Source organism: Poecilia reticulata, chromosome 6 (assembly GCF_904066995.2).
Source record: "Poecilia reticulata chromosome 6, P_reticulata-male-v2, whole genome shotgun sequence".
Lineage (NCBI taxonomy): Eukaryota > Metazoa > Chordata > Actinopteri > Cyprinodontiformes > Poeciliidae > Poecilia > Poecilia reticulata.
This window is the reverse complement of record NC_088835.1, coordinates 16,578,888-16,603,469: the sequence shown is the minus strand read 5'-3', so window position 1 is coordinate 16,603,469 and position 24,582 is coordinate 16,578,888. Positions and strand designations below refer to the sequence as shown.

The following is a 24,582-nucleotide window of genomic DNA, read 5'->3' as shown; positions in this document are numbered from 1 at the left end:
TTTTTGTGCCAGGACACAGTTGTGATTATTTAAGCTTTATGACTTAAAGAAGTCTGAAGCCCTTTCAGGATTTTAAACCACTTGTCTCCTCAGGTATCTGATGTGGGGAGTTGATAGCTTCCTCTTTCTAACATGCCCAAGCAGGGAAGCCACTGTTCTTTTCACTTTAAATCTTCAAACTTCAAATTAGTTGCAACTTTGTCAAAAAAAGAAGACAGATTTCAACAGTTTGTCTTCTTGCAAATACTCATTTATTAATTTCACCAGTAAGCCTAATTTACAGTGAGGAGATTCGTTAGAACACTTCCCATGTTTACATCTGTTGCAGTAACATCTGTACTCCCACAGAGGGGAGTAGAGCCCAACAATTGCCACTTTTACATATTGACACAGAGTTTGTTGATTCTGTGTTTATGTTCACACCTACATAATTTTTGTGCTCCTATTTCTTTCTATTTTGTGCCCTTTGGTTTGGATTCATTTTCAGACCTCCCAAATAAAGGTGTACTTAGAATGCTGAAACAGTTCTTTCCAGACATAGTTGCACTTTTACATAAGGCCAGCATTACTTAAAAAAATAATAATATTGATTCAATTTTAATCAAATTTAATCCAAGACCACTTTACAAGACTAACAGGTTTAATTCATATATGGAAATATATGACTAAATTAATTTAATCCAATCATAAAGACAAATTAAAACCCAATTACATTTTTGATTCGGTCTTATTTAATATAATGTGCAATCAAATTCAGTTCATAAAGGAAGTTGGTAAACATGTATCAATCAAATGAAGCCCAGTCAACTGCAACAAGATGAAAAACAATACTCAAACTGAGGGCTGCTAAAATTCCTGACAGTAAAACAGAAGGAGCTGCAGAAATGTCTCCCAGCCTATTTACTGCATGTGACTAATATGGATGGACCACAAGCATTTCCTTCCAAATAAAACATCCAGACCTGTCCAACATCTCCTCAGATCCCACGAGAAAATGCTTTGGGATCTAATTGAATCAAACTTTTACTTTGGCCACATTTATCTGCAATAGAGTCCACAGTGTCATCTGTAAACACCAGTGATATTAAAACAAAAGCACATAACACTTCTTTTTGACTTACAAACTGAAGGCCTTGGTATCGGGCGATGGGAAAATCTTTGACTACGTAGGTTGGAGAGTAGAGACAGGCTGGAAGAACATTTTGCAGGCGAGTGGGATCCATCATTGGGGCTGAAGAAAGAGACAGAAAGGACTCGGCTGTTTGCGAAACAATTATGCGACTTGGAATTTACATAAAGACATTAACGGTCAAGAGGGTCAGAAGTGGAAAATATGAAAAGCAGGAAACATAAAAAGAAATGCCAGCAGTTTGATTAAATTACAGCAATGCTAAATGCAGCAAGAAGGAGTCCACTGGGAACCGTGCAGTTAATTAGACAGGAAGAGGAAACAAAAAGTCAGAAATTCAGGATGAAACGTTATGGAAAAGGCAAACAGGGCAAAATTCTGAATGGCAGACATACTGCTGTAGAAAGTATCCCTGGGGTCTGGCCTCAGCATATCAGCTCCATGCGGTGTGATCATGTCTACTTCCAGACCCTGTGGCCGAAACTCTGCTGGGATATGGATGTGACTGGCCAAAGTCTGAGGGATGTGATCCACACTGTTCATCTTCAGACTGGACTCATCTGGGAAAAAGAATCATGTCGGTTTTGTTATCAATGTGGTTTTGTCTGTTACAAAGTTTCCTTCTAATCAATAAATCCTGTCAGTGTCACAGTTATTGGCATGGTGCATAAGGTTAAAAAGCTAGCAGGAGGAAGGTGAGAAGAAAAAAAGTTATCTGATGAATAAAGAACAACAGTAGCAAAAACAAAAGAGAAACATTGAAAAATAATCTGGAGGTCAAAAGAAATCCAGAACAGAGCGGTCATAATAACAGCAATCGATAACGGGGAGGAAGGAGAGAGAATGTGTGATTAATGGCAAGTCGGGAGCAAGGGCTTATGGAAGACACGATTTGTAATTAACAGGGTGGTCAGCACCATTTTCATCCTCTAAAGGGTCAACTGTGCAACACCCTGAGTCTATATGTGCATATGGTACACAAAGTAAGCCTCTGTAAGCCTCTTTTTGTTTGACAATAAGACGCTTTGATCACTCCGCTGCTTATGTCTTGAAGTAGGAAATTTCAGATTTTGTTGGGGGATTTTTTTTTTCATCGGAGTAACAACAACAAAACAAACATCTCAAAAATTGGGACTTTTTAAGGTTTGGAGAAGTCAATGGGAGGAATTACATTTGAAGAACTTTGTGTAAACTGTCAGGCATGGTAGCTGTAGCATCATGCTGTGGGCTTCTAGTGGTACTCTTAGATTCCACAAACTGGGTTAAACAATGACATTCTTCAGTTTCACCTCAAATTGACAATTAGATGGTTAAAACGTGGACAGTTTTGAGTGGTACAACAAGATGATAATCCCAAACACAGATCAAAAATTTGGATTAGCTAACACAAAGTTTATGAAAACGTCAATCTAATTGACAATTTAGAGGATAAGCAAAATATCTGCATGCTGCAAAAGCATCCAGTTTAAATCAGCTCTACTATTTCTGGCAAGATCATAAAAAATAATTATAGGAAATGATAGAATTTTCTTATTTAGAGAGCTCTTTAAGTTCACAGAAAGCTTTCTACTGTTTTGCACTATGAGGTTTAATTTTCCAAGATAAAACGAGAAAAATCAGTTTTTAGATTGAAAGGAAACCAATTTGACTTGCACCCACGAGACGTAATGTGAATCTTTAATAGGCTGTCCTTCTAAAAATGATATTTCTTAAGGTTTTATTAAAAATGAAAATGTAATAGAATTACTTTGATACAACTTCCCCTCTCTAGTTCTTAAATTGCGCCAAGCGTACTTACGAGAACCCACACACTGTGGCATAATTTCACAAAACATGAATGAATCTCAAACGCTTTCTGGCCTGTGTGCGTAACGTGAACTAGTGAGGAAGGAGGGTGTGACACAGGAGGACAGGATGGATGGCTGCTGGAAGATGATGAGAAGGTAATGCCTGAATCCAGCGAGTGACCTCTTGCGATGTACGAGGCCTCATTCTTCTCTGTCGCAGCTCGTCATAAACAAGGCTGTGGGGTTTGGCTCACAGCCAAGCAACACTGCGGTTTTGCTCAAGTTGACAACTCTGCGCATCATTTCTGGAGCAGCAGGCATTTTCCGCTTTCAGTGTAACTGATGCCTTGTGACACATTGCTATTCTTGGTGCTGCAGAGGTTAAGCACCTACTCAGAGTGCAGAGTTCTTAGCTTTGCTGCAAATACCATGACACAAGTAGAGCATGTTCAATGTCGGCCACATCCAATGACACCTCTGGATTATGTATTGTGTGTTAAAAAAACAACCCCATTATAGATGTTTTTATAGCTGTAGTATAATCCTATATTTATAGCTTTAAAGATATATATTTTTTTATCATCTGCTGAACGCTGCCAGAAAACTGAAATTGAGTCTTTAAGTATTCAACAGAACAATGATCCAAAATATATGATCAAATCAACATTTAATGGAAGACAGACAATAAACCAACCTAGTTCTGTTGAAATTTCGATGCTTAGACCTACATTTCAAATTGTTTCTGTGTGTGATAAGATTACGTGCAAGCAAAACAAAGACCATTTCAAAAATATAATAATGGTAAGCAAGCCCATTGTTGTTTAAAAGTAAAAAAAAAAAGCAGAACCAAATCTTAATTTTGTTTTATAAAAATTGGTCATAAATAAACTGAAATGAAAGGTTTTTGTATAAAAAAAAGTCCTTACCTGTGTAGAGAGAGATGTAAGCTGAGTCTATCACTTCATACTTCAGACCTGGGAGGAATGGCCGCCACTAAATGAGACACACAAGAAAGGCAACTGCGTAAGAACACGACCTGAACATGTAGAACATGAAACTGAACAGGAATCACTCATGGCGGACTGTCAGCTAAGTGACATTCTCTCTGTTACTGAGCATCTCAAATTCACGGGATTTGGCTGATGCCGAGTTTTTTTCTCTTTTTTTCTACAAGCTCACTTATTCTGCGAGAGCATAGACAGCAGAGTGAAACATTTTCCAGCAAGAGTATGAAATCCGGCGCTGTAAAGAGCCAGAGAAAGGAGTAAACAAGAGAAAAATGAAAACAGACTGTGAACAAAACAAGAACATGAAAAAAGATGACAAAGAGTGGAGAGGAGAGAAAAAATAGACGGGAATCAACTAATGACCTGAACCAGAGGAGCATCGAGAGGAAGGAAGAGAGACAGGCAACAATTCTCCTAAATAGATTTCACAATTACCTCGTCACTTCCACTTACCAAGGATGTAATCATGGGAGACAGGTCATTTTCCAACCTTTCCTTAGAGAATATAAATATAAACACCCACCTCAGGCCCTATGCAAATCCTCCCACAATAGTGTTTGTACACACAACACCGTCCCACTTAGATTAAGGGGCATTTCATAAGCAACAGGTTATGTTCTCTTGTACAGAATCTAAAGCTCATATCAGCAGTTCGCAGCCATGTTGATGCGGTGACACTGAGGGACCCATACGGTGCCCACAGAAGGACACAAACATAGGAACATCAAACAAGGGCACAGCGACAACGTCACGCTGAGTCGCAGCGGGGCGCGGCTCAGCCGGCCACAAAAGGCTTCGCCATTTTGTCATTATTTCCGTCTTGAAATGTGAGCCGGGAAAGTCAAAAGAGGAGAAAAAAAGTTGAGGCAACATATGATTTTTGAAAAGGTTTGCCTTCACCCAACTGACACGACAACACGACAAAAGTGCAGAGCGCTGCAACCGTTTTTGTACAACATCAGGGGTTGCAGCACACAGGCAGAAACAGCCACTGAGTCTTCAGTCGTCAATCATTAAGGAGAAACTGGACAAAACATTAACAGCTGCTGATATTGTTTGATTTAATTAAATGGGCACTCCGACGTCTGCATTCTGGTAAGCACAAAAAGCTTCCGCCTTCTCTTTATGTTACATGTATGGCATCATGTATTCTCATCATTTGTTGATTTTTAAGGTCTTTCATCTCCCATAGCTGCGTACTGTTGGGGAAACGAGAATCGTGGCAATGTTTGACTTATGTCATTTTTAATATGCATGATTAATAATTTATTATTCATGAAATTATTAATAAAGTTAGCGCTTCTTTAGTTGATTCGGGGTACCATCCAGACTACCTGGAATCATCAGGAAGAAATGAATTCAACAGACAGCAGACACTCCTCACACAGACACCAGAAGGATCACAGACACTTTTTTTTCCAATAAAGTCTGAATATTTATTAACAAACTAGCTCAACCTTACAGTCAAAACATCCTGTCAATAACTCTACACTTAAACTACCAGCATGCCTCAAACTACTGAGGAGAGGGGAAGAAAATGAGTAAAAAGTAAAGGATCAAATCCCTAATGGCTTATGATGAACAAAATGAAATCAATTAATCACTCAATGCACATTATTCAAACGCTAACTTGGATACAAAAGTTTGAACACGTGGCAGTTTTAACAAAGCATTTTAACAGCAAGTCTTCAATAAGAAGCATTAAGCCAACATAAAAAAAAAGATGGCTAAATCATCTTATTTAACTAATTTGTCAAAGCCCAGACACTTGAATTTATTATTATTATTATTTTGAGGTGATCAACCTCAGGTAGATTGAAACAATCTCCAAAATCCAGTCCAAAGGAACAGTTCAATAGCTAGAACAGCTGTAAGAGTCTTTGGGGGAAAGGCGTTGGTTTGTTTGCTGATTTGGATGCACAAAGGAGGAAACTGCAAGTCGACTCGGTCCTGATGCTCCCAACGAGCTTCTGCTGTGTGCTAGACACCGCAGGGTTTCCTAGTTCTCAGCTTCGGCCGTACAGAGCTTTAGAAAAGCTGGATGCACGGACAGCAATTCTTAATAGTTCTCCAGGTTACACTTCGAAGGTTTCAAAAGTCCTTCCTCCATCCAAGAAAATGATAAATAACAGTTCGCGCATGTGTGCCTCCGTCAGAGGTTACACTCCAAAGACAAATCTTATCTTTCCAGCGCAGAGTTTTACTGCGGGGGTGATATCAGCCAATGATGGTCTCCAAAGCAATGAATGCGGGGAGATACGGTCCGATCAGCTTGAGTAAGTGGAGGCCCAACTCTGTGTAATGGAAATACCTTGTCAATTGCAGAGTTATCTCAAGTGTGTTCAGTGCAGTGAAAAAAAAATTGCCTCATTATAGATTTTTTGTTTTTGCTTTTTTGTTACCCACTTTTGAGATTGTCAATCAGCTATCACACAAAGATAATCCGAGAAAATACAAAATTCAAATCAGAATTTTGATTATTAGAGAGAAAAAAAACTATCCTAACCAATATGTTAGGTAATGTTTTAAATGTTTCTCTGGTCCTCAACAGAAGCGTCTCGTCACACTCTGAGCTGAAATAACTGCCAGCAAGTGTTTTGTGGTAACTGGGAATGAATAAAAAAAACCTGGGGGTTATTCACATAGAAAATATGTAGGAAGAGCTGAAAAGGTGTGGACAAGAAAAATGACCTACAAACTGACTCACTTTAACCAATTCTGTCAGTAAGAACTGGACTGCTACTGGGAACGGAAAACAATTTGAAATGTTTGTGGAAGAACACCCAGAAGGTTTGACCCAAGTTACACAGCTTCAAATGTATTTGTACTTCATAATAACAGAATACATGTAGAATCCAGAATTTACTAGTGGAAAAAAAACAATAAAATCTTATCTTCTTTAATGTCAAACAATGAGAAACAAATGTCTTTTTATATGATGTATGTATTAACTTGTTTCTGTAAGTATTTTTATGTTTTTGCAGGGAAGCAGCAAGAGGAAGAAATCTAAGTGCCTCTTAAAGTTCAACAGAGAGAAAAGAGAACCATTATCAATGGGGAAATATTAAAGAGCACCAAATGTTGAAAGAAATGGCACAATTTAGCCTCAGGGTTGTCTCGCTTAGCCAAGAAACTGCACTGACACGAAGGTCGGCTATTACTGGAAAAGTCGGCCAAAGAGTTTATGCTGGTTGTCGTCAGAGTGGTGAAAGAAGCCAGAGTATCCAGAGTATTCCTCCCTCTTCTCATCTTATTTAAATCCAATTAAATAAAAAAAAAACAGCTTAAATATCCGAAAGGAATATATATATATATATATATATATATATATATATATATATATACACTGCTCAAAAAAATAAAGGGAACACTTAAACAACACAATATAACTCCAAGTAAATCAAACTTCTGTGAAATCAAACTGTCCACTTAGGAAGCAACACTGATTGACAACGGGGACCCTCGTCGGGTCAATCAGTGTTGCTTCCTAAGTGGACTGTTATAATTTTAATTAATTATAATTTTTCTTCTTTTTTTATGGACACTCTCAGATGGGTTATTACATTTTAACAATCAGAACTTTTAATCTCTGACAGAACTGACTGAAGTTCACTGAAGTATACGTTTCCTTTAATTAAACTCCTCACAAGCCTGACGAACTGAAGTTGATTTCTTAATATAGCACATGGAAAATAACTGCTTAAGCAAATCTTGATCTTACATGTTTGGTCATAATTCACTTGAAATCAAAATTCACAGAAAGTAAATATATCTGACGGATTTGAAAAACCAAATATTTGCCAGGAACATCCGACGTCCAGAACAAGCTTTAATAATAACTGTGTAATTCTTGGTAATGTCTGCGTGCTCCATGAAGGGCAGGGAGGTATACCGCGAGGTATACCAATTATCGCCTAAATGCTGCCTTACCCACAGACAGCTGGCGTTGGGCCCGAAGCAACAGAGCGTAAACACAAAAATGAAATAAAATAACTGTGGGAGCGAGCAGAGTAAGACTTTAACAAACCTGATGGCACTGGCCCAGGAGAAAGTGTAAAAATGAACCAGAAAGATATCCATCCATTTTCTTTAACCTTTATTTATAATAGAAGTTTTGACTATAAACGTAAGACATTATATCTTACGATAAATCTAGTTAACCTATTATTAAAATGTCATGACAAGAATTTCTTTTGAAGTAGTAAAAGCAAAGCAGATAAGTCACTTAACTAGCACAGTAGTTTCCATTGCCGTCTTATTTTTTCAAGGCTATTACAATGAAAATCATTAGAGGCTAATCTCTCAAGAAATGGCTGATGGATAGAAAGATATAAAGTATTTAGAGATTAATTTATTTTCTTTTGTATCATTTTTGTTGTAAAAAGATATATCCTACCTCCGTCTTAGTACATTTGGAATCCATCTAATATGGTTTTCAGCAGGTAGAGATGCAGTTCACTTATAATCTTTGATCTTAAAGCTTAGAAACATGTAGAGATGTGTGTCCAAAGAAAAGAATAGAGGACTGCCAACCAATAATCAGAATTTATTTTTTTTAACTAATCTGTTTTCATATAACTTATGGGTAGACAGAAGAAAGAGGATCACATCTGAGTGTCCACCACGTTTCCGACAAAGAACTGAGAAACAGTTCTTGGCTGGGAATGACATGCTGCTAACAAGCCAAGAATTACATCTTGCAGCTGTGGTGCAAAGAAAGCAAAGTGACAATTAACAAGCTAATGAAAGAACAATTAGTATAGCAAAGCATTTATCTCACTCCCGGCTTACTTCAGTAGTTTGGAGTCGAGCTTCATTTTAACTACTGTCAAGTAATCAGGAGAAGACAGCACTGTGAAATAACGTTTATGCCAGTCAGAAGATTTTTTTTATATATATACTTATATTTTACTGCCTCTTTATTGAACAACAAAACTACTGGAATAAATGTCCTTGTTTTTAGCAGGACGAATTAAATCTTGTCCAGCAACAACAGATGGAAAATAGGGGAAAATAGTCTTTTGGTTAATTCTGGAGCAAAAATGTCTTTCTCTAGAAAAGGTATTTAGTCCATACGGCACCAACAAGAGAAACAGATAAACAGCAGTAAATTAAAATTCTATCCAAGTCTGTCCAAGGAGTGAACATACTGTACAAGCCCTGTTTGGTATGCAGGACCAGGACACGGACGCTGTAAAAGCAGCTGAGAGTAAAATGGAAATAGAAATGGAGATAAAATAAATAATCTGTATGACCGCCCGCCCCCACCCCAATGGAGGTCATTGTTGAAATACACTGAAAATGTATAAAAATAAATTATTAGTTACTGAATGACATAACCCAAACAAGTTCACTGTCCTGAACAATAACAAAACCAAGCCCTAACAACACTTGTGGTTTCAAAAAGCATATATTTCAGAAAGCAGCTGCACATGACAGGAACCTGAGTAATGCTAAAGATATGTTTGAAGGAGGATTTCATTATATGAGCCAATACTTGTGTGAGGAAAAGTGAATTCTAGATTTAAATGGGTGTATGACTGGAATCAGGGCTCATAAACACGTTTCAGCGTTAAATGGACAGCATTTACAAATTCATTTCTACTCTTACTGACCCCTTAATATGCTTTAGCACCATTTTTACCCATTTCAACACACAAATACACCCAAATCAGTAAACAGATGCTGTGAATTGACAGAAAGCCTGGGGTTAAGTGCCCTGGCTAAGAACACTTACGCATGTGTGGGGTGTAGGATTCCACCGTTAGGACTTGCACACTGCACCTGTTGGATGAAACATCACCTTGGTGCTATGAAATAAATGAGCCAGGAATGGAGTCCTGCAGTGCATGGTTATTGTTGTGGCCTCCTTTTGGTGGAGTGTGGAAGTGTGTGTGCTTTTTGTGACAGCACATCTGCTTTTAATCTTTTTGGCACATTTAGCAAATGCAAACGTTTATAGCAAGCCTAATGTGGCTGACATCTCGAAATTAGCAAGTTTTAATTTTCCAAATTTGCACATACACCAGAATGTACTGAAAGAGACATGAATATACACATGATTGAAGTGGATGGATAAACAGATGGATGGATGAATGGTAGAATGGATGGATGGTAAGAATAGCACACAGACAAAAAGAATGAACCAAAGCAACTCAAAACGTTGGTCATGAACATCTAGATCTTTTATTTATATACATGTATACATATTTTTTAATCCAGAAATATATTAAGGTATGAAATAATATCTAAAATATTTCCCCACACTTGCCTATAGCAGGAAAAATGCCTGGAAAATCCAATTCCACAAATGTTTAGAGATTAAGAATCTGTTCACGCACTTTTGGGATAAATACAACCTACAGCAACTTTAGTCACCATCAGGTCAATGTTGTACATGTGGACTGTGCTGAAGACAAATGATAGCTGGAAATTCATATGTAGGGTAAATAAAATGTAAAGTCATCTCACTATCATGAAGTGGCTTAAATAGAAAGATCAGTAACTTAGCAACAAAAAGCAAACGTTTTCTTTTGGTGGAGTATTGAAATGTGTTATGTATTAATGTAAAAAACTTGCATAAAAAGGGTGATGTAAAATGGATTTGAACAAATTTCAGATCTGAAAACCTTTTTCCTTGAAAGGAAAAAAAAACTTAAATTAAAAGGAAGAAAAATGGTAATGACATAATTAGCCTGGGATACATCACAAAGATGCTCATTGTATTTAAGCACCTGGCTGCAGATCACTTTTAGTACTGCTGATTTAAACTGAGGAAAATTTCATACTGAAAGGACTTTGTGGCCATGACTGTGCAGCTGAGCCTGTGCAAGTGCGGCGGTGGAAGGAGAGTAATACTTGGTCATCAGTCTGGGATTTGGCCCAGTAGGAGTCCTAAAACAGGGCCATTAAAATCCCGCAGCTAAACCTCACACCACTGCCCGTCCATAAAGTTGCCATTGCTAATTAAAGTGTTGCTTTCTTCTCCTCTGTCATCCCCTCAATCATTCTGTTTAATGGGCAACACTTTCCGTCGTCCTGTCAGGCTGCGATCAGTAGATGTTTTCCATTAGGCTGGTAGGAAAGGTCCTGTGTTTCACTGACAAAGATCCAGATGGTAATTAAGAAAGTTAATGAAACCGCAGCTCATGGAGTGATTTATAATGTTAAGCAGCCACCTATAACTCTAACAAAAAAAAAAAATACTACTTTATTTGAAGTTAATTGGGGAAAGGGTTGAGGCAGGTGACTGAACTGGATAGATACAGCCAAAGCACAGAATCCCCGCTGCTCCTACAAAATATGCATTTGAGTCATTTTAAAACAGTCCCTTTTTGATTCATTATTTATGTCCCACCAGCAGCTAGCCTTCTTAAATACTAAATGCAACAAAACAGAAAGAAGCCCATCATAACAGGAATGTTTCCTTCTCATTTTCAAGCCAAAACTCTTCAGAATATCTTTTAGTACGGCATGTTTCAAGAGTTCAAAGGAAGAGCTGCTTTACAAATACATTCCCTGATTATAGGCCCACCTTTCACTGTACAATCACAGCTTTATGGAGAACATGTCGTACAGAGGGAAAAAGAAGCAATGAATTCCCACTATCTGCTCTTTAACAAATGAAGGCCTGGATATCTGCAGATTTATGTGAGCCCTGGGCTTATGCTGTTGTGGGCTGGTCACAGTAAATCTGCTATTTTTGTCGCGGTATAAAATGTATTCCACCGTTAAATCACGTGCGAAAGCCTAACTCAGACTTCGCATTCGTACATACACACAACCAAGCATATAATTTCAACTTGCTGACTTTTATATTCATTACACTTTATCTACTTGGAGCAATCTATTTTGAAAACACCATGAGAGTTTTCGCTTAAGAGAATAAAAGAAAAAAAACGGAAACTTATGCATTTCTACTTGAAAATTATGACTTCTGAATATTTATTCTTGTCGTTAGCTCCATTTTCTTGGCTCCATTTGCTCTTTAATTTTATATGAAGCCATTAAAATGTTAAGAAAAAGCAAATCCTTTAGTTTTTAAAGCCAAAAATCTAAATATTTGGGGCTGGTTTACAGGTGCTACAAATTTGTAGCCTGGCACACATATTTTCTGCTCACTCTTTTATCAGACTGAAGTCAGGACTCTGACTGGGCCGCTTCAAAACGTTACTACCTTCCAGCCAGACAAAACATATTCATCTGGTTTCTTTAAACCAAAGTCTGCCAAGGGTAGGCTAAATAAAGCATTCTGGTTAAGATATCAGAGTGAATGAAATTTATGCTTAGAGCAAGGATTTAAAGCAAGCACTTTTAAACCATTTTTTTTTGCCAAATAAATACGAGTTGCTGTATATACACACACCTTTTTAAAGATTCCTACTATGAAGTGCCTGTTGCTCAGACATAACCTCAAGAATAACTGATATTTTAAAAGCTGTAAATGATAGATCAGCTTTTGCTGAAAAAATATGACCCTGAAATGATGGTATGGACTGAATTGTGAAATTTATTTCATAACATACAATATTCGGTCCAGATATTTTGCTTACCATTCATTAGTTGACCAGCTGACCAAGGTGAGATGACTTGTCTTAAGTTTACTTTTTTTCCTTTTATTATAATTATTCTGATTCATCTTTAGAATCTGCCTCAAAACGGATGAGACATATACTCTAGATCACCGATTCCCAACTCATTCCTTAAACTCTGCTGAATTGTACCTACAAAATGCAACTGATTTGTTACACACACCATTCGTCTGTTCTCTTGTTCGCCACATTAAACAACATGTGCTGCTCTCAATGTGGTCCGTCAGACTGTTTTGCTGACAGCACCACAAAGATGCAATGTGAGTCAAACTTATCTTGGGACAATGCTGTGAAATGGAGACGAAGCAGAGCAAGATACAATGATGAAACACCTTTGTAAAGAAGAACGTACTAGTCGCTGTGGGGAAACCACAGAAAGACGGTTATCATTTGATACACTTTGCTGCAATACGGAGGAACATTTACCATTTACCAAAGGCTGCAACTTTTTTTATTTTGCAGTACTGACATGCACAACAACATACTTCTCTGTTCTCTTGACAATAAATGTACTAGCCAGTGGTGGAGGGAGGCTTGTACTTTTTTAGATATTAAGAGTTGAAATGTGACCTCAAATCATCAGTTTATTACAAGCTTTCTGATGTGGTGATCTTTCATTCAATGAAGGTCTGAAAGTATTTGAAATTGTTAACAGTTTAAAATATTGTGTTGGGTTTACTTAAGGCAGCTCTAACTAAAGTTAATTAGTCGGACTGGATCGAGTTCAGACACAATGTGGACGGGATCCACTGGGTCAGGTTGGATTTTTAAGCACAATCTAAACTATACTTCACAACTGCACCAACTGCAGACAAGGATTATAATAACTCAAAGCTAGTTAAAAGATATATCCTACATCCACACCTAAGTGATCTCCTCTTGCCACCTGCCTACATACTCAGAACAAAAGGTTATATAAGGGATGTGGGCTTTTGTTTGACATTTTATCTCGAAGTTAAGTTTCAGTTGGAGCCTTGCCTAAGGTGGAGACACCACTCTGCGGAGAAAATGGTGCATTGGAGAGTTGCCACAAATAGAAGACAGGACAAAATGTTAAGGTCTTGTGCAAGACTGACAACAAAAATAAAGGGGAAAAAAAGAGGTGTGTTAAAAATGCTGTGCCCTGCATTCTTTGGTAGGCAAAGCAATGGCTTGAGTATTTGAATAGCTGTGATCAAACAACCTAATGAGTAACATGAGCCAGCTCTCACCAGCTCAGTCTTTACTTTTGCATAAACGGGTTGATTTCTATTTGCTCGCCTCTCCCTGCTGGTGCAGTTGGGTCTCCTCCAACGACACAACACAGGTTTTATTTACAAAACTACTGAATTTGACTTCTGTTTTTAAACTGTCATCTGAAGCATCTGTTGGACTATTCTACAGTTTTAATGTTTGTAATTGATGAAAAGTTTAATCATGCATCTGTGCCACACATGCCTGATTTTCTACAACTCTAATAAGGCAGCAGTTTGCTTACTTTCCATATAACTGCTTATTTTCGTGCAAAATAAGCAGTTTACTGGCCAACTTCAGCATTTGATATTTGTTTTAATCAATATGTGTTTTGACTCAGCGCTGTTCTTTAAAAAATGTGACATTGTTTTTAAATGCATCAATCAGGCCTTATTTTGAATGTGTGCAAATTTCATCACCACATACAGACCAATATGTTCACATCAGTTCACACTCATTTTGCACAAGAAAATACAGTAGTTACATGGATTTAAACTATAGAGTACAAAGTTGAAATTAAATGGAAACTTTTAGATGAACTTCTAGATTAGCATAAGTGTGTGTCTACTCTGAAAGCCATAAACTCACTAACAGCTGTGAGGAATAATAGTTCTAAAAAAATAAAAAAGAGAAGAAACTTCGCGTTAACTTACCCCAACCTCCACGTGGTCTGATCCCTTGTCATCTTGCTTGTGAAGAATCTCAAAATAGTATCGCCTGGATGATATCAGGCTACAGGGAAAACAGGAAAAGCTGCAGTTAGATTATAATCAGAATACACTCTACAGTAAAATCTGATTTTAAACGCAAGAAAATGTGACGAGTACAAGATCAAGTTCAATGAAGATTGGTTCTCTGCCATTTCCTCCTCGATTACAGAGATTTCCTTTAGATTTACTAAAATCTTAGTTTTTAAATAGTAGCACATAAACCTATCGGTACCTACAACCAATAGACACTTCCTAAGGGATCCCGATGACCCCAGTTCCTATTCCCTCATCAGATTGTTTTTTCTCTCAAGCAAAAGGAACATGGTCATCATATTCTGCTTTTATTGAATTTGGTTTTTAATGTAACCTGCTGTTTAAGGATAATTATATGTTTTTTTTCTTCAGCTGTGATTTTTTATTGACACACCAGTGAGTTATTAGTGAGTGTTTATTTTGATATTATAACTCTTGGCCTCTGAAAGTCTCCCAAAGAAGTTTTATCAGGCTTTAAAATCTTTTAACCAAATAATTTAACTTTAAAACCACAACAAACAGTTATGCTTCTGTGGAATGGAGGAAGATGTAGCTAGGAAATAATTTTATGCCAGGGGCAAAATGGTAAAAGATGACAGTGAGCAGCTTTATTGAAGCCTGAATAAAAAATATAAAAAACACTCAGCCTGATGAAGAAAATCGATGTTCCAAATAAATCATAATTTTCCACTCATCCAGTTCACAGCTGTTTCTGTGAAAATAATTTGAAGGTTCTCCACGTACGCCATTTCCCCCAAATCAATTTAATATGCACATAAAACAAACAATGGTTTATTCATATAAAACAATTTTTGATGCAATTGGCCAGACTTTGGCTGTGGAATGAAGGACAGAGCATTTCTTCACACAACATTAACTCCCAAAACAGACGTAAACGCAGCCATAACCAACTGCTCGACTTCCATGAGCAAATCAAATGCTCCAGCAAACAACATTTGGTAGAGTGTTTGGCATTTATGCGCAGACTATCTTCTGAACAATAAAACAGCACTTTCACTGGAGAAAGGAGAAAATATGTCAGACAAAAGAATTTTCAGCAATGAAACTCTGTCCTTCTGTTTGGATTTGAGGCAGTACATTCGCCCATCTTCTTCTAACCTTGCTGAAGATAAAAAAGCACAATATATAAAAAAAACAACATATTTTGATGTGTGTGTTTTCTTTTCTACTTTTTGATGTTGCTGGCTGAGTTGAAACGGAAGGACACAGGCCTAAGGGGGGGGCAGTCATGTGCTGCACCGGGCATACGCTCCGCTGTATCATCCCACCGACAAGCTTTCTGTATAGCCAATAAATCATTGCAGGTGCAGGAGAGCAGTGACAGTATGCTATAAAGGTCACTCTTTCATAAGTAGGGGATGTCTGTGTAGCTGTTGAAATTGCACCCAGCAAACCTAAGTGTCACTTGAAGTTCCTAGTTGCCTCACTTGCCCTTCCCAAAAATGATACAAACAGCACAATTTCTACAACCATGACGTTTAGACGATCCATCACTGAAGGAGTAAAAACAACAAAATAACAAAAAAAAAAAAAAAAAAAAAACAGATGAACAAGGCATTTTACGTTCTCCAAAGGCAAAGCACAAACAAATCTGTGTTAAAGCAAGTTAATTTATTACATCTTTCTTTCCAATAATCTAAAATTGAGTAATGCTTGTTTTATAGTTTGACTTTATGGAGCTTTCACCCCTGTCCATACCACATTAATGCTTTTAGGAAACATTACATTTCCTGACCCTTCATTACACTTTGGATGTCTGACCATAATTTGACTTGATCAGGAGGATAATCTAATGGTAGAGTTGAGAGGCTTCTGTCTGCCGCCACACTGTCTCAGAGTTGCACCAAAAACAGACACAAAACAGTTGATGCTTCATCTGAACAAAACTCTCAACATTCGTCCCCAAATTTGGAAACATGTAATAATACCCCTTTAAGTCATTCCCAGAACTGGCAGAAAACCTGGAGTCTATGTACAAGACCAGATACTTTGTGAAAAATATAATAATATTAAACTTAAATGTTAAATGTAATAAACCTATTATGGGTTTCCAAAGCCATGATATCATCATGTTGGATGTGCCTCGTTCAAAAAACAGTTACAATCTCTAAAAAAATGTTTTTGCTAAATTGTCTGGCATTTGGCAAATATAAATAATTTTGGTCATTCTAACTGACCTAAAACAGGAGTTTAGCCTGACTCAACTTCAGACAGTGAGGGGAAAAAATGGGTAGCTTATGTGACTTTTTTATTTCTGTTAGACTCAAATAAAAAAAAAATTAACTAACTTTTAAATATGGCAATCAATCGCTGCAGTTTGTTATTGGTCTCCATAAATCCTTGTTTCTAGTTTGTGCTACGAAGAAGACAATTTACAGCTGCCACAGCTTGTCGTGCAGGAAATGTAGAGAAATGTCAGCATCAGTTTGATGGATTTATTTTATTATTATTATTATTATTATTATTATTATTATCATCATTTTTACAAATGACACACCAGAAATTTTAAGAATTAAAGCAAAATTGCTCCACGTTATATTGCGGGATTGGACATAGGTGTTTCATCCTTCATAATTCGGCGAGACTAAATGAGTTTGTTTGTGTGTGTTGGATGGTTAGATGGATGAAAGAGAGATAAAAAATAGTCAAAAGAAAGAAGAAGGAAATGGTAAATTAACTGCTTTCTTACAAGAATGAAGATGGGATTATGGCAAATAAGCCTAAAAAGCCATTTTTTATAGACTTTCCTTCATGAAAAGAGGCAAAAAAGATGAAAGAGCAAGTGAAGGGCAAATGAGCCATGAAAGAGAAGAAGGCAGCTATTAGTATGTGATTCAAAGGATGAAGGAAGGACACAAAACAAGAGTCTAATTGCTTGACTAATTAGAGTCTTTGTTTCCCGTCTCTGCTCACTGTGTGCTGAATAGATAGAGATGGACAAAGGAATCTGAATAGAATGGATAACATGAGAAGGCTCTGTGGGAGCCAACCAATATACCGGAGAATATCATCACAGCCCGAAGTCTGCTTTGGCCAAGGCATTAAATTTTTATTTTGTATTAAAAATGGAGGAAGGAACCTTCCTCGTCTTGATATACACACTCTTTGACAAACATCTAGAAAAAACAACAACAAAAAACAAACCCACTGAAGCAAAGCGAGGCCGTTTTTATCCAAAAACGTATTGACCCACAACCCCCGTTTCTCGCCCCTCTCTCTTTTATCTTATAAACCTGGAAGTGAAGTAAAATAGTGTAAACTTCCTGTCTTTGCTATCATCCTCTCATGCTATTGCACTCTCTCGGCCCACTGATGGCTTTAAGAGTCCACAGCCCAATTTTAAAGTCTGTCCTCTATCCCGAGTGTCACCCTGTCCCCGTCTCTGTCCCTTTTTTTCTCTTGCCTGATTTCTTTATCTGCAATGCCCACAGGTGTCCTTTAAGTAAAAGCTTGTTCTCAGCAAAAACGTTTCTCTCAACTACATTAATGATACTAGAGTCTGGAGCTGCCCGCAGGAGGACAAAAAGCTTTTTTTCCCCTTCACACTCTCCTCCCTTTTTTCCTCCATTTCCCATGCATTTCTCTAATCCATCAGAGAGCGATCCCAACGCTCTTCCCTGCAGCCTCAATAAATCCTCTTTCTTCCATTTTCTCCATCCGGCTCTGTCATCCCCTGCTCTCTCCCACTGTTCTTCTGTGTCAAGTCGGCCATTTTTTTCCCGCACTTCTCACACAGGTCTACCTTTTCAGAATTGACCGCATCCAATTCCCTTACATGCAAGCATGTCATGTAGATGTTGAAGAATTAATGAGCTCAGTTCTTTTTTTCTTTGCTTTTATTTCTATCCTTTTCCCCACATCACTCTTATTGTGAATTGGAGAGAACAGTTCGTGTTCACTTTTCTTTGCAAAATCTAGTAATACCGGACAAGCAAAGTTCTTGCTTTTCTCAATGCAACACCAGGAGGTCAAGTTTCACACAGTTTGTTTTCAGCCCCCTCTGCCCTAACACCCCTCGATAAAATCCAGCTTAAGCAGTTGTCTTCAGAAGTCCCCTAATTACTACAAAGAGTACATCAGTGTTCAATGTAATCTTCTTCGGATAGCTGGTCTTTAGAAAATCTCAAAGGGTTATTAGAAAAGATTAGTCAACAAGCAGCATCATAAAGACCAAGAAACACGTCAAGCATAACAGAAATAAAGTACAAAAAATTACATAGGAGAAACAGCCAAATGGCCCACTATAATTCTGTAGAGATCCAGCTATTGTCTACATGGTTCAAGGCAAGCGGAAAGCTGTTGTTGGAAGCCATAAAAAGTCTGGTTTGCAAATCGACACAAGCCATGATAGGAACACACAACCTGTGAGAAAATGCTCCGTTTAGATGTGTCCAAGCTGTACTTTTTGGCCTCTCTACAAAAGGCTATATGAGGTGGAAAACTAACACTGCATTTAATTTTGACCACGCCATCTGCATGGTGGTGGAAGCATCATGTTGTGGAAATGATTTTTCTTTTTAAAGATTTTCCTGGTCAAAGCTGATGGGATGATGGATGGACACACAATTAAGCAATACTTTGTGTTGGTTGTATGAAAGTGGTTCTATAATACATTATAATTTGTAATTGTAAAGTGACAAAATGTGAAGGATTAATGTGTTTAAACTAGCTGTTTGTGTCACAATCTAAAAAGAAGCAACGTTTTTTTTCCCCCCCTAAATGTTCTAATCCAAAAGCATAATCCTAATTTTTAGTCCTTGTCAAAGCTTCTGATCTCTTTAAACCCACTCACATCGCCATCATAATACTGACTGTTCACAGAACTGAATGGTTCAAATGGGTTTAAGCTCCTGGGAAGAATTTATAACGCTGTACTTATAGTTTCAGACAGAAACAGTGTGGGAGAAGATAGAAACCTGATTACTGTCTGACCTGTGCATGCCCGTCCGATTGTAACAGAGTTATAAATGTCAGACTGTCACTTTTAGAAAGTGACAGTCTGACATTTACAGAGACAATGACTGTGATTTTTGCATGATTTTTGCCCCCACACTGCTGATGCTAGAAAGCTGTGCTGGTTCAGCTCGGAGCATCTGACAAGTGCAATTTGCCTTGTTGCAGTGATAAGATTCCCAAAGAAAGTATATTACATAAAAGTTGAGATTCAAATGCTTCGCAAAAGGAAATCCACTGTTGTGCACGTGTGGTCTTTTAAAGCAACCATTATTTGTCTGCAAGAGTCTCTAGCTGTTAATCTTGTCTTACTGCAGACCAATAAGAATATCCTGGATATTTACTTGATCCCCTTCAAAAAGGCTTATGTATCCATTCCCAAGCCACTCACAACATAATTTCTGCTCTGCGTCAGACTAACCTGACCCCCTGTCATCATTACTGTCTCTAATCACGTTTGGCTGCAACCGGCACTGTGTTGCAGTTTGGTTACACTCAGGCATTACTGCCAATCAGATGTTTGCTGTGAAATCACGGTTTTCCACAGCTCCAAAGACGTGCATTTAAACCCCAAAGGCTTTCCGATTAGACATAAGTCACACTCCAACACAGACACGCACGCACACGCACACACACACACAGTCAAAGATATGTATACTTGCAGGCTCCCATCACTCAAACAAACAGATGGTGGACCGAAAGCCTTAGGGAAGAAAAAAAAAGGACATAGGAGTCATTGCAGCTAGCTGGCAAAAAAAATAGAAGCTTTAAGATCTTCTAAGTATCTTGTGTGGGAAGAAGTTAACACCCAGAGTGGTACTCGTACTCAAATGCAATCAAGGAACTTTATGCACACAGAAACAAACACAAACACACACACGCACGCACACACACACACACACACACACACACGCACACGCACACACACACACACACACACACACACACACACACACACACACACACACACACACACTAAAGTGGATCCAATCAGATAGAGCAGGTGCTGAGAGCAGGTGCAGCATTGAGCTCGTCTCCATGCTAAATATGGATGCCTATGATGTCAGCTGGAAAAACACTATCCTTTCCTTTTGCCCCTCACCACCTATAATGGCCAGGAGTGTTAAAGTGATTCAATTATAGATACAGAGATCCCACAGTGAAATAACTGGACATTGTCCACAAGGCTTCCCTCACTGTTGCCTGGAAAGGAGCAACAGTAATAACTAGGAAAAGGGAAAAACAACCCCACATATTCCCTATAAGTCTGCACAGAAAATGAAGAGCTTGCATCATATTTAAAAAGCTGTAAAGGATTGGAAGTGAACGTCATCCTCTGCACTCCGTGAGATGAAATACCAAAAGACATTTTAAGTAGCTTATATAATAAATCTTCTTGCTAATTGCTGGATAACAAAGTGATGTTTGAGTGTGTATTAAAATGGACATACAGAGCCAGTGGGAAGTTTGAACTTTTTTTTTTTTATAGGGTAGACTGATCAAGCAACACACCATTTAAGTGATTTCTGAATTGGGTGCACAAGTCTAAATTTATTGTAAAGTACTCGAGCTCTGATATAAATGCAGAGCCATAAAACATTTTAAATGTCCTGCAGCAATCTGCAAAGAAACCACACTTAGAGAAGTGCACTTGTTGTCCACTTCTCTTAGTGGAAACTGGTTCCTTGACTTGGGCGAGGAACCAGATCTCAACCTAATGGAGGTCGACGTTGACTTGAATAGTAGTCAGCGTCGTGATTTCAATGTAGCAATATTGCAATCACAAAAGACTCTTCGGATGCAGTATTTGGTACAATGTTATACGAATCTATGCTGTGTATTTTGATACAATAAATTGCCACCTCAGTAGACTCTATCCCAAACCTTAATGCTCACCCTTGATGTTTATCTTTTAAGTTAAAAGGTCTACTATATCATATAAATAAGGTCTACCGATTCTAACAATGCATGCCCAAGGTGAGCGTATGTACATTTCTCATCAGTTGGCATTTGTACTCCTTAAATTTACATTTTTAGGAGCACAATCGCTTGTTCTCCTAAATAAACTTTTAACTCTGAACTATTTTTGAATCATGTTACCATGTTACAAAGCAGGTCATGAAGGGTGTACTGCTCATTAGTTTTTCATATTGTTCAAACAGTTTCACTTTCACAGTAATCTTCCACTTCTTGTCAATCAAATCACAGCTTATAAGCTGTTCTGGAACTTCTACGACACATCACATCAAGCGCAGCTCCGGACCAGCTCGGCATGCAGCTCAGAGCGTTTGAGTTTGTAGAACCGAAGCAAATGTCAATCTCCCAGTGTTGTCTACACAGCCAGAGGCGCTGTTAGCTGTTTCGGAAAGAGAAGATACGGTTGACGGGGGTTATCTGGGTTCCTCACCTGACAACATTACTGTCACTCATCAGGTTGTTGTGACAGCACCTAGCAGGCACTGCCAACCTATCACGTCACAGATATGAGCACAGGCGGTGACAAAGCGGCGCACTTTGAAAGTGAAGCATTTATAAAAGTCATCACCGGAGAATTTAGGGGCTTCAAAAACAAACAGCTTTTTTAATGTTTTTGCTTCGATTCAGGTCGGTATAAGTCTCTCAAAACTCGTATGGCCAAGGAATGGAGAGTTATAACCTTCAGAATGAGAGTCATTAACATTTCATTATCCAATGAAATTACTTTTCTATTAAAAAATCTATTAATAATTTCAATGATAATTTGAAAAATATGAATAATTTAAAATTTTAGCTGTTACAGGAAGTCGGCTGCAGTGATTGAAGCATCGAATTAGAATAACAGCTCGTCTCCTTCTGCAGGAATTTTAAGTCCAGCTGGAATGGGACACCAGGACAAACCAAGAACTTCCTGCAGGGATCCCTCCGGTGTGGGAAGCCTGCAGGGTCTCCCAGGAGGAGCCTGGAAACAGAGAAATGTCTTTCTCCATACTGATGTGTGAACAAGTGACATAAAAATAAAGAAACCACTTCACATATTTAGTGAATTGGATCCAACCGCAGATTTGAATTGTGATTAATACATGAAAATGAAGTAAGACTCGTCTGACTTATTGTTGCCTAGCATTTAATACGTTTACCAGATTACTATGATTCTCAAAAAATCAGGGAAATGTTTTCTCATAAATCTTCACATATGTTCAATTTCATTAACATAAAGAAGTCAAGTAATGGATATGTACATCTATGCAAACAGGATAACCTAATGGAGATCAACTGATTGGAGGAATGTGTGCAAGTACCTTCGATCCATCAAGTGTAATGATGAAAATTTAGATTCCGTGCAGAGACAGCACGATTACCCCCTTCACAGACACACAGGATCTAATAGTGTGAGTCATTACCTCCAGGTGGTGACAGCCAGGTGGTGTGGACGGCCACCAGATCTCACTAACGTGTATCGAACTGAATCTCCTGTCCTTTCCATCTATTAAAACAGCCGCATAGAAAAAAAAAAAAAACTTCACGCTCCACAAGGATGATGCAATAAAAGTAGACTACAGCTCCTGTTCGTTAATGAACATCACGTGTAGATAATGTATAGCAGCACAATCACACAGGAAGATTTACCACCCCTGCTTTTCCTCTCATTCTTTCCAAGTCTTTTGGTTATGAGTGAGAATCAAAAGTTCAGATTCCATTTTTTTTTAAATAATCCTAAATCTACTTAGTAGAAAAAGAGGGAGGTGGATACAGTAGGTGAAATAGTTAATGCAGATGGAAAAATCTTTGAATTCGGGTACAGCAGCTTATTTTGGGTTTTCTGTGTGTGTTTGGACAATTTAGACCGAAGAATCAATGTGCATGTCTTTCAGCAGCCATTGTTTGTTTTTTTAGAAAATGACTGTGTGAAAATTTTTGTCATTATTCATAGCTTTATCTTTCTTGTTTTTAGCGATTTTGGTTTTACTTGTCTCTGTGCTTTCCTTGTTTCATTGTTGCCTTCAGTTCTGGACAGGATAAATTGTCCATGGGAGTTTGTAAAGTATTTTATCTCAATGCCCCAAAAAACTGGGATGCGAATGGTGCATCTCCAGACTTATTTTAAATTCATGGTAAGTTATTGATTCAACTCATTCAGTTGCTCATCCACAACACACACCTGGTTTCCAGTAAGTATTCACTCTCCCAAGTGTATACATATGCTTCCTAGCTTCCTCAGTTTATTGCTAGATCCTTATGGTTTGTCAGTGTTGTAACCATTTATTCTGTGGAATTTGTGCAATATAAATGATATTTTTGATTGGCTTGATTGACTGTTGCCACTCTTTGCAACCAAGTACATGTTTATTGTGAACCCGTGGTTATTGTGAGATTCATGGCATCGACCAGCATCCTGCATTTTTCTTTGGTTTTCTTGGGTTTTAGCTCATTTTTAAACTTATTAATTTGCCGCACATAACCCCTTCCTACATTTGGGTTCATTCATATTTTTGTTCATTTATATCTTCGAAGACAGTGCCTTTATTTCATTTTATCCAGACAGAGCTCAGTATGGCAATAACTATGCACAGTGTGAGCACTGTTTTAAATTGTAGATTTGATTAAGGTTTTGTGAAGAACAGAACTGGGGAGTCTGTAAATAGCCTCAATAGCCCTAAAATGTATCCTCTAGTAGAAAATTACACCAGAGCCTCATGTTGATAAGGGCTACCTGCACCCTTGTGACTAATAATTTTCACCATGGTTTCCTACCACAAAATGGCTTGTGATATTCTAGAAAGGCCAACATCATTACAGGTTGGGCAATTGCTTCTTTATATATTTGATTTACACATTTCTGAGATTACCAGGTAATAAAATGTGAGTAATCACTTATTATTTTGGCTGCGAACAGCCTGAGATGCATCATTATCTGATCACATCTTCCTTTGCTCTGCTCTCCTAAGTTGCTGATTTTAATTATATCCCATCTAGATTAAAGCAGACTCTTTTCCTTAGCAATTAACCCAAACATTTGTCATTTTAGGTACGTTCCTATACAAAAACAAAGCAAGTAAAAGGATGCTGCACAGTTCAGCATAACTTACAGTACATGTGTGCAGTGACTTGGAAACTCATTATAAAAAAAATAAAAAAAAT

At 37.9% G+C, this 24,582-nt stretch overlaps 1 protein-coding gene across 1 annotated transcript in view; it reads right to left on the bottom strand.

Moving 5' to 3' along the window:
• b4galnt4a (beta-1,4-N-acetyl-galactosaminyl transferase 4a) overlaps positions 1 to 24,582 on the bottom strand; it is a 156,436-nt gene that overhangs the window by 9,311 nt on the left and 122,543 nt on the right. The window contains exons 8-11 of the mRNA XM_008411542.3: positions 14,401 to 14,479; positions 3,843 to 3,909; positions 1,525 to 1,689; positions 1,122 to 1,231 (exon numbers count right to left, since the gene is read on the bottom strand). Of these exons, the coding sequence (XP_008409764.2) occupies positions 1,122 to 1,231; positions 1,525 to 1,689; positions 3,843 to 3,909; positions 14,401 to 14,479 (421 nt within the window). The remainder of the gene's footprint in view (positions 1 to 1,121; positions 1,232 to 1,524; positions 1,690 to 3,842; positions 3,910 to 14,400; positions 14,480 to 24,582) is intronic.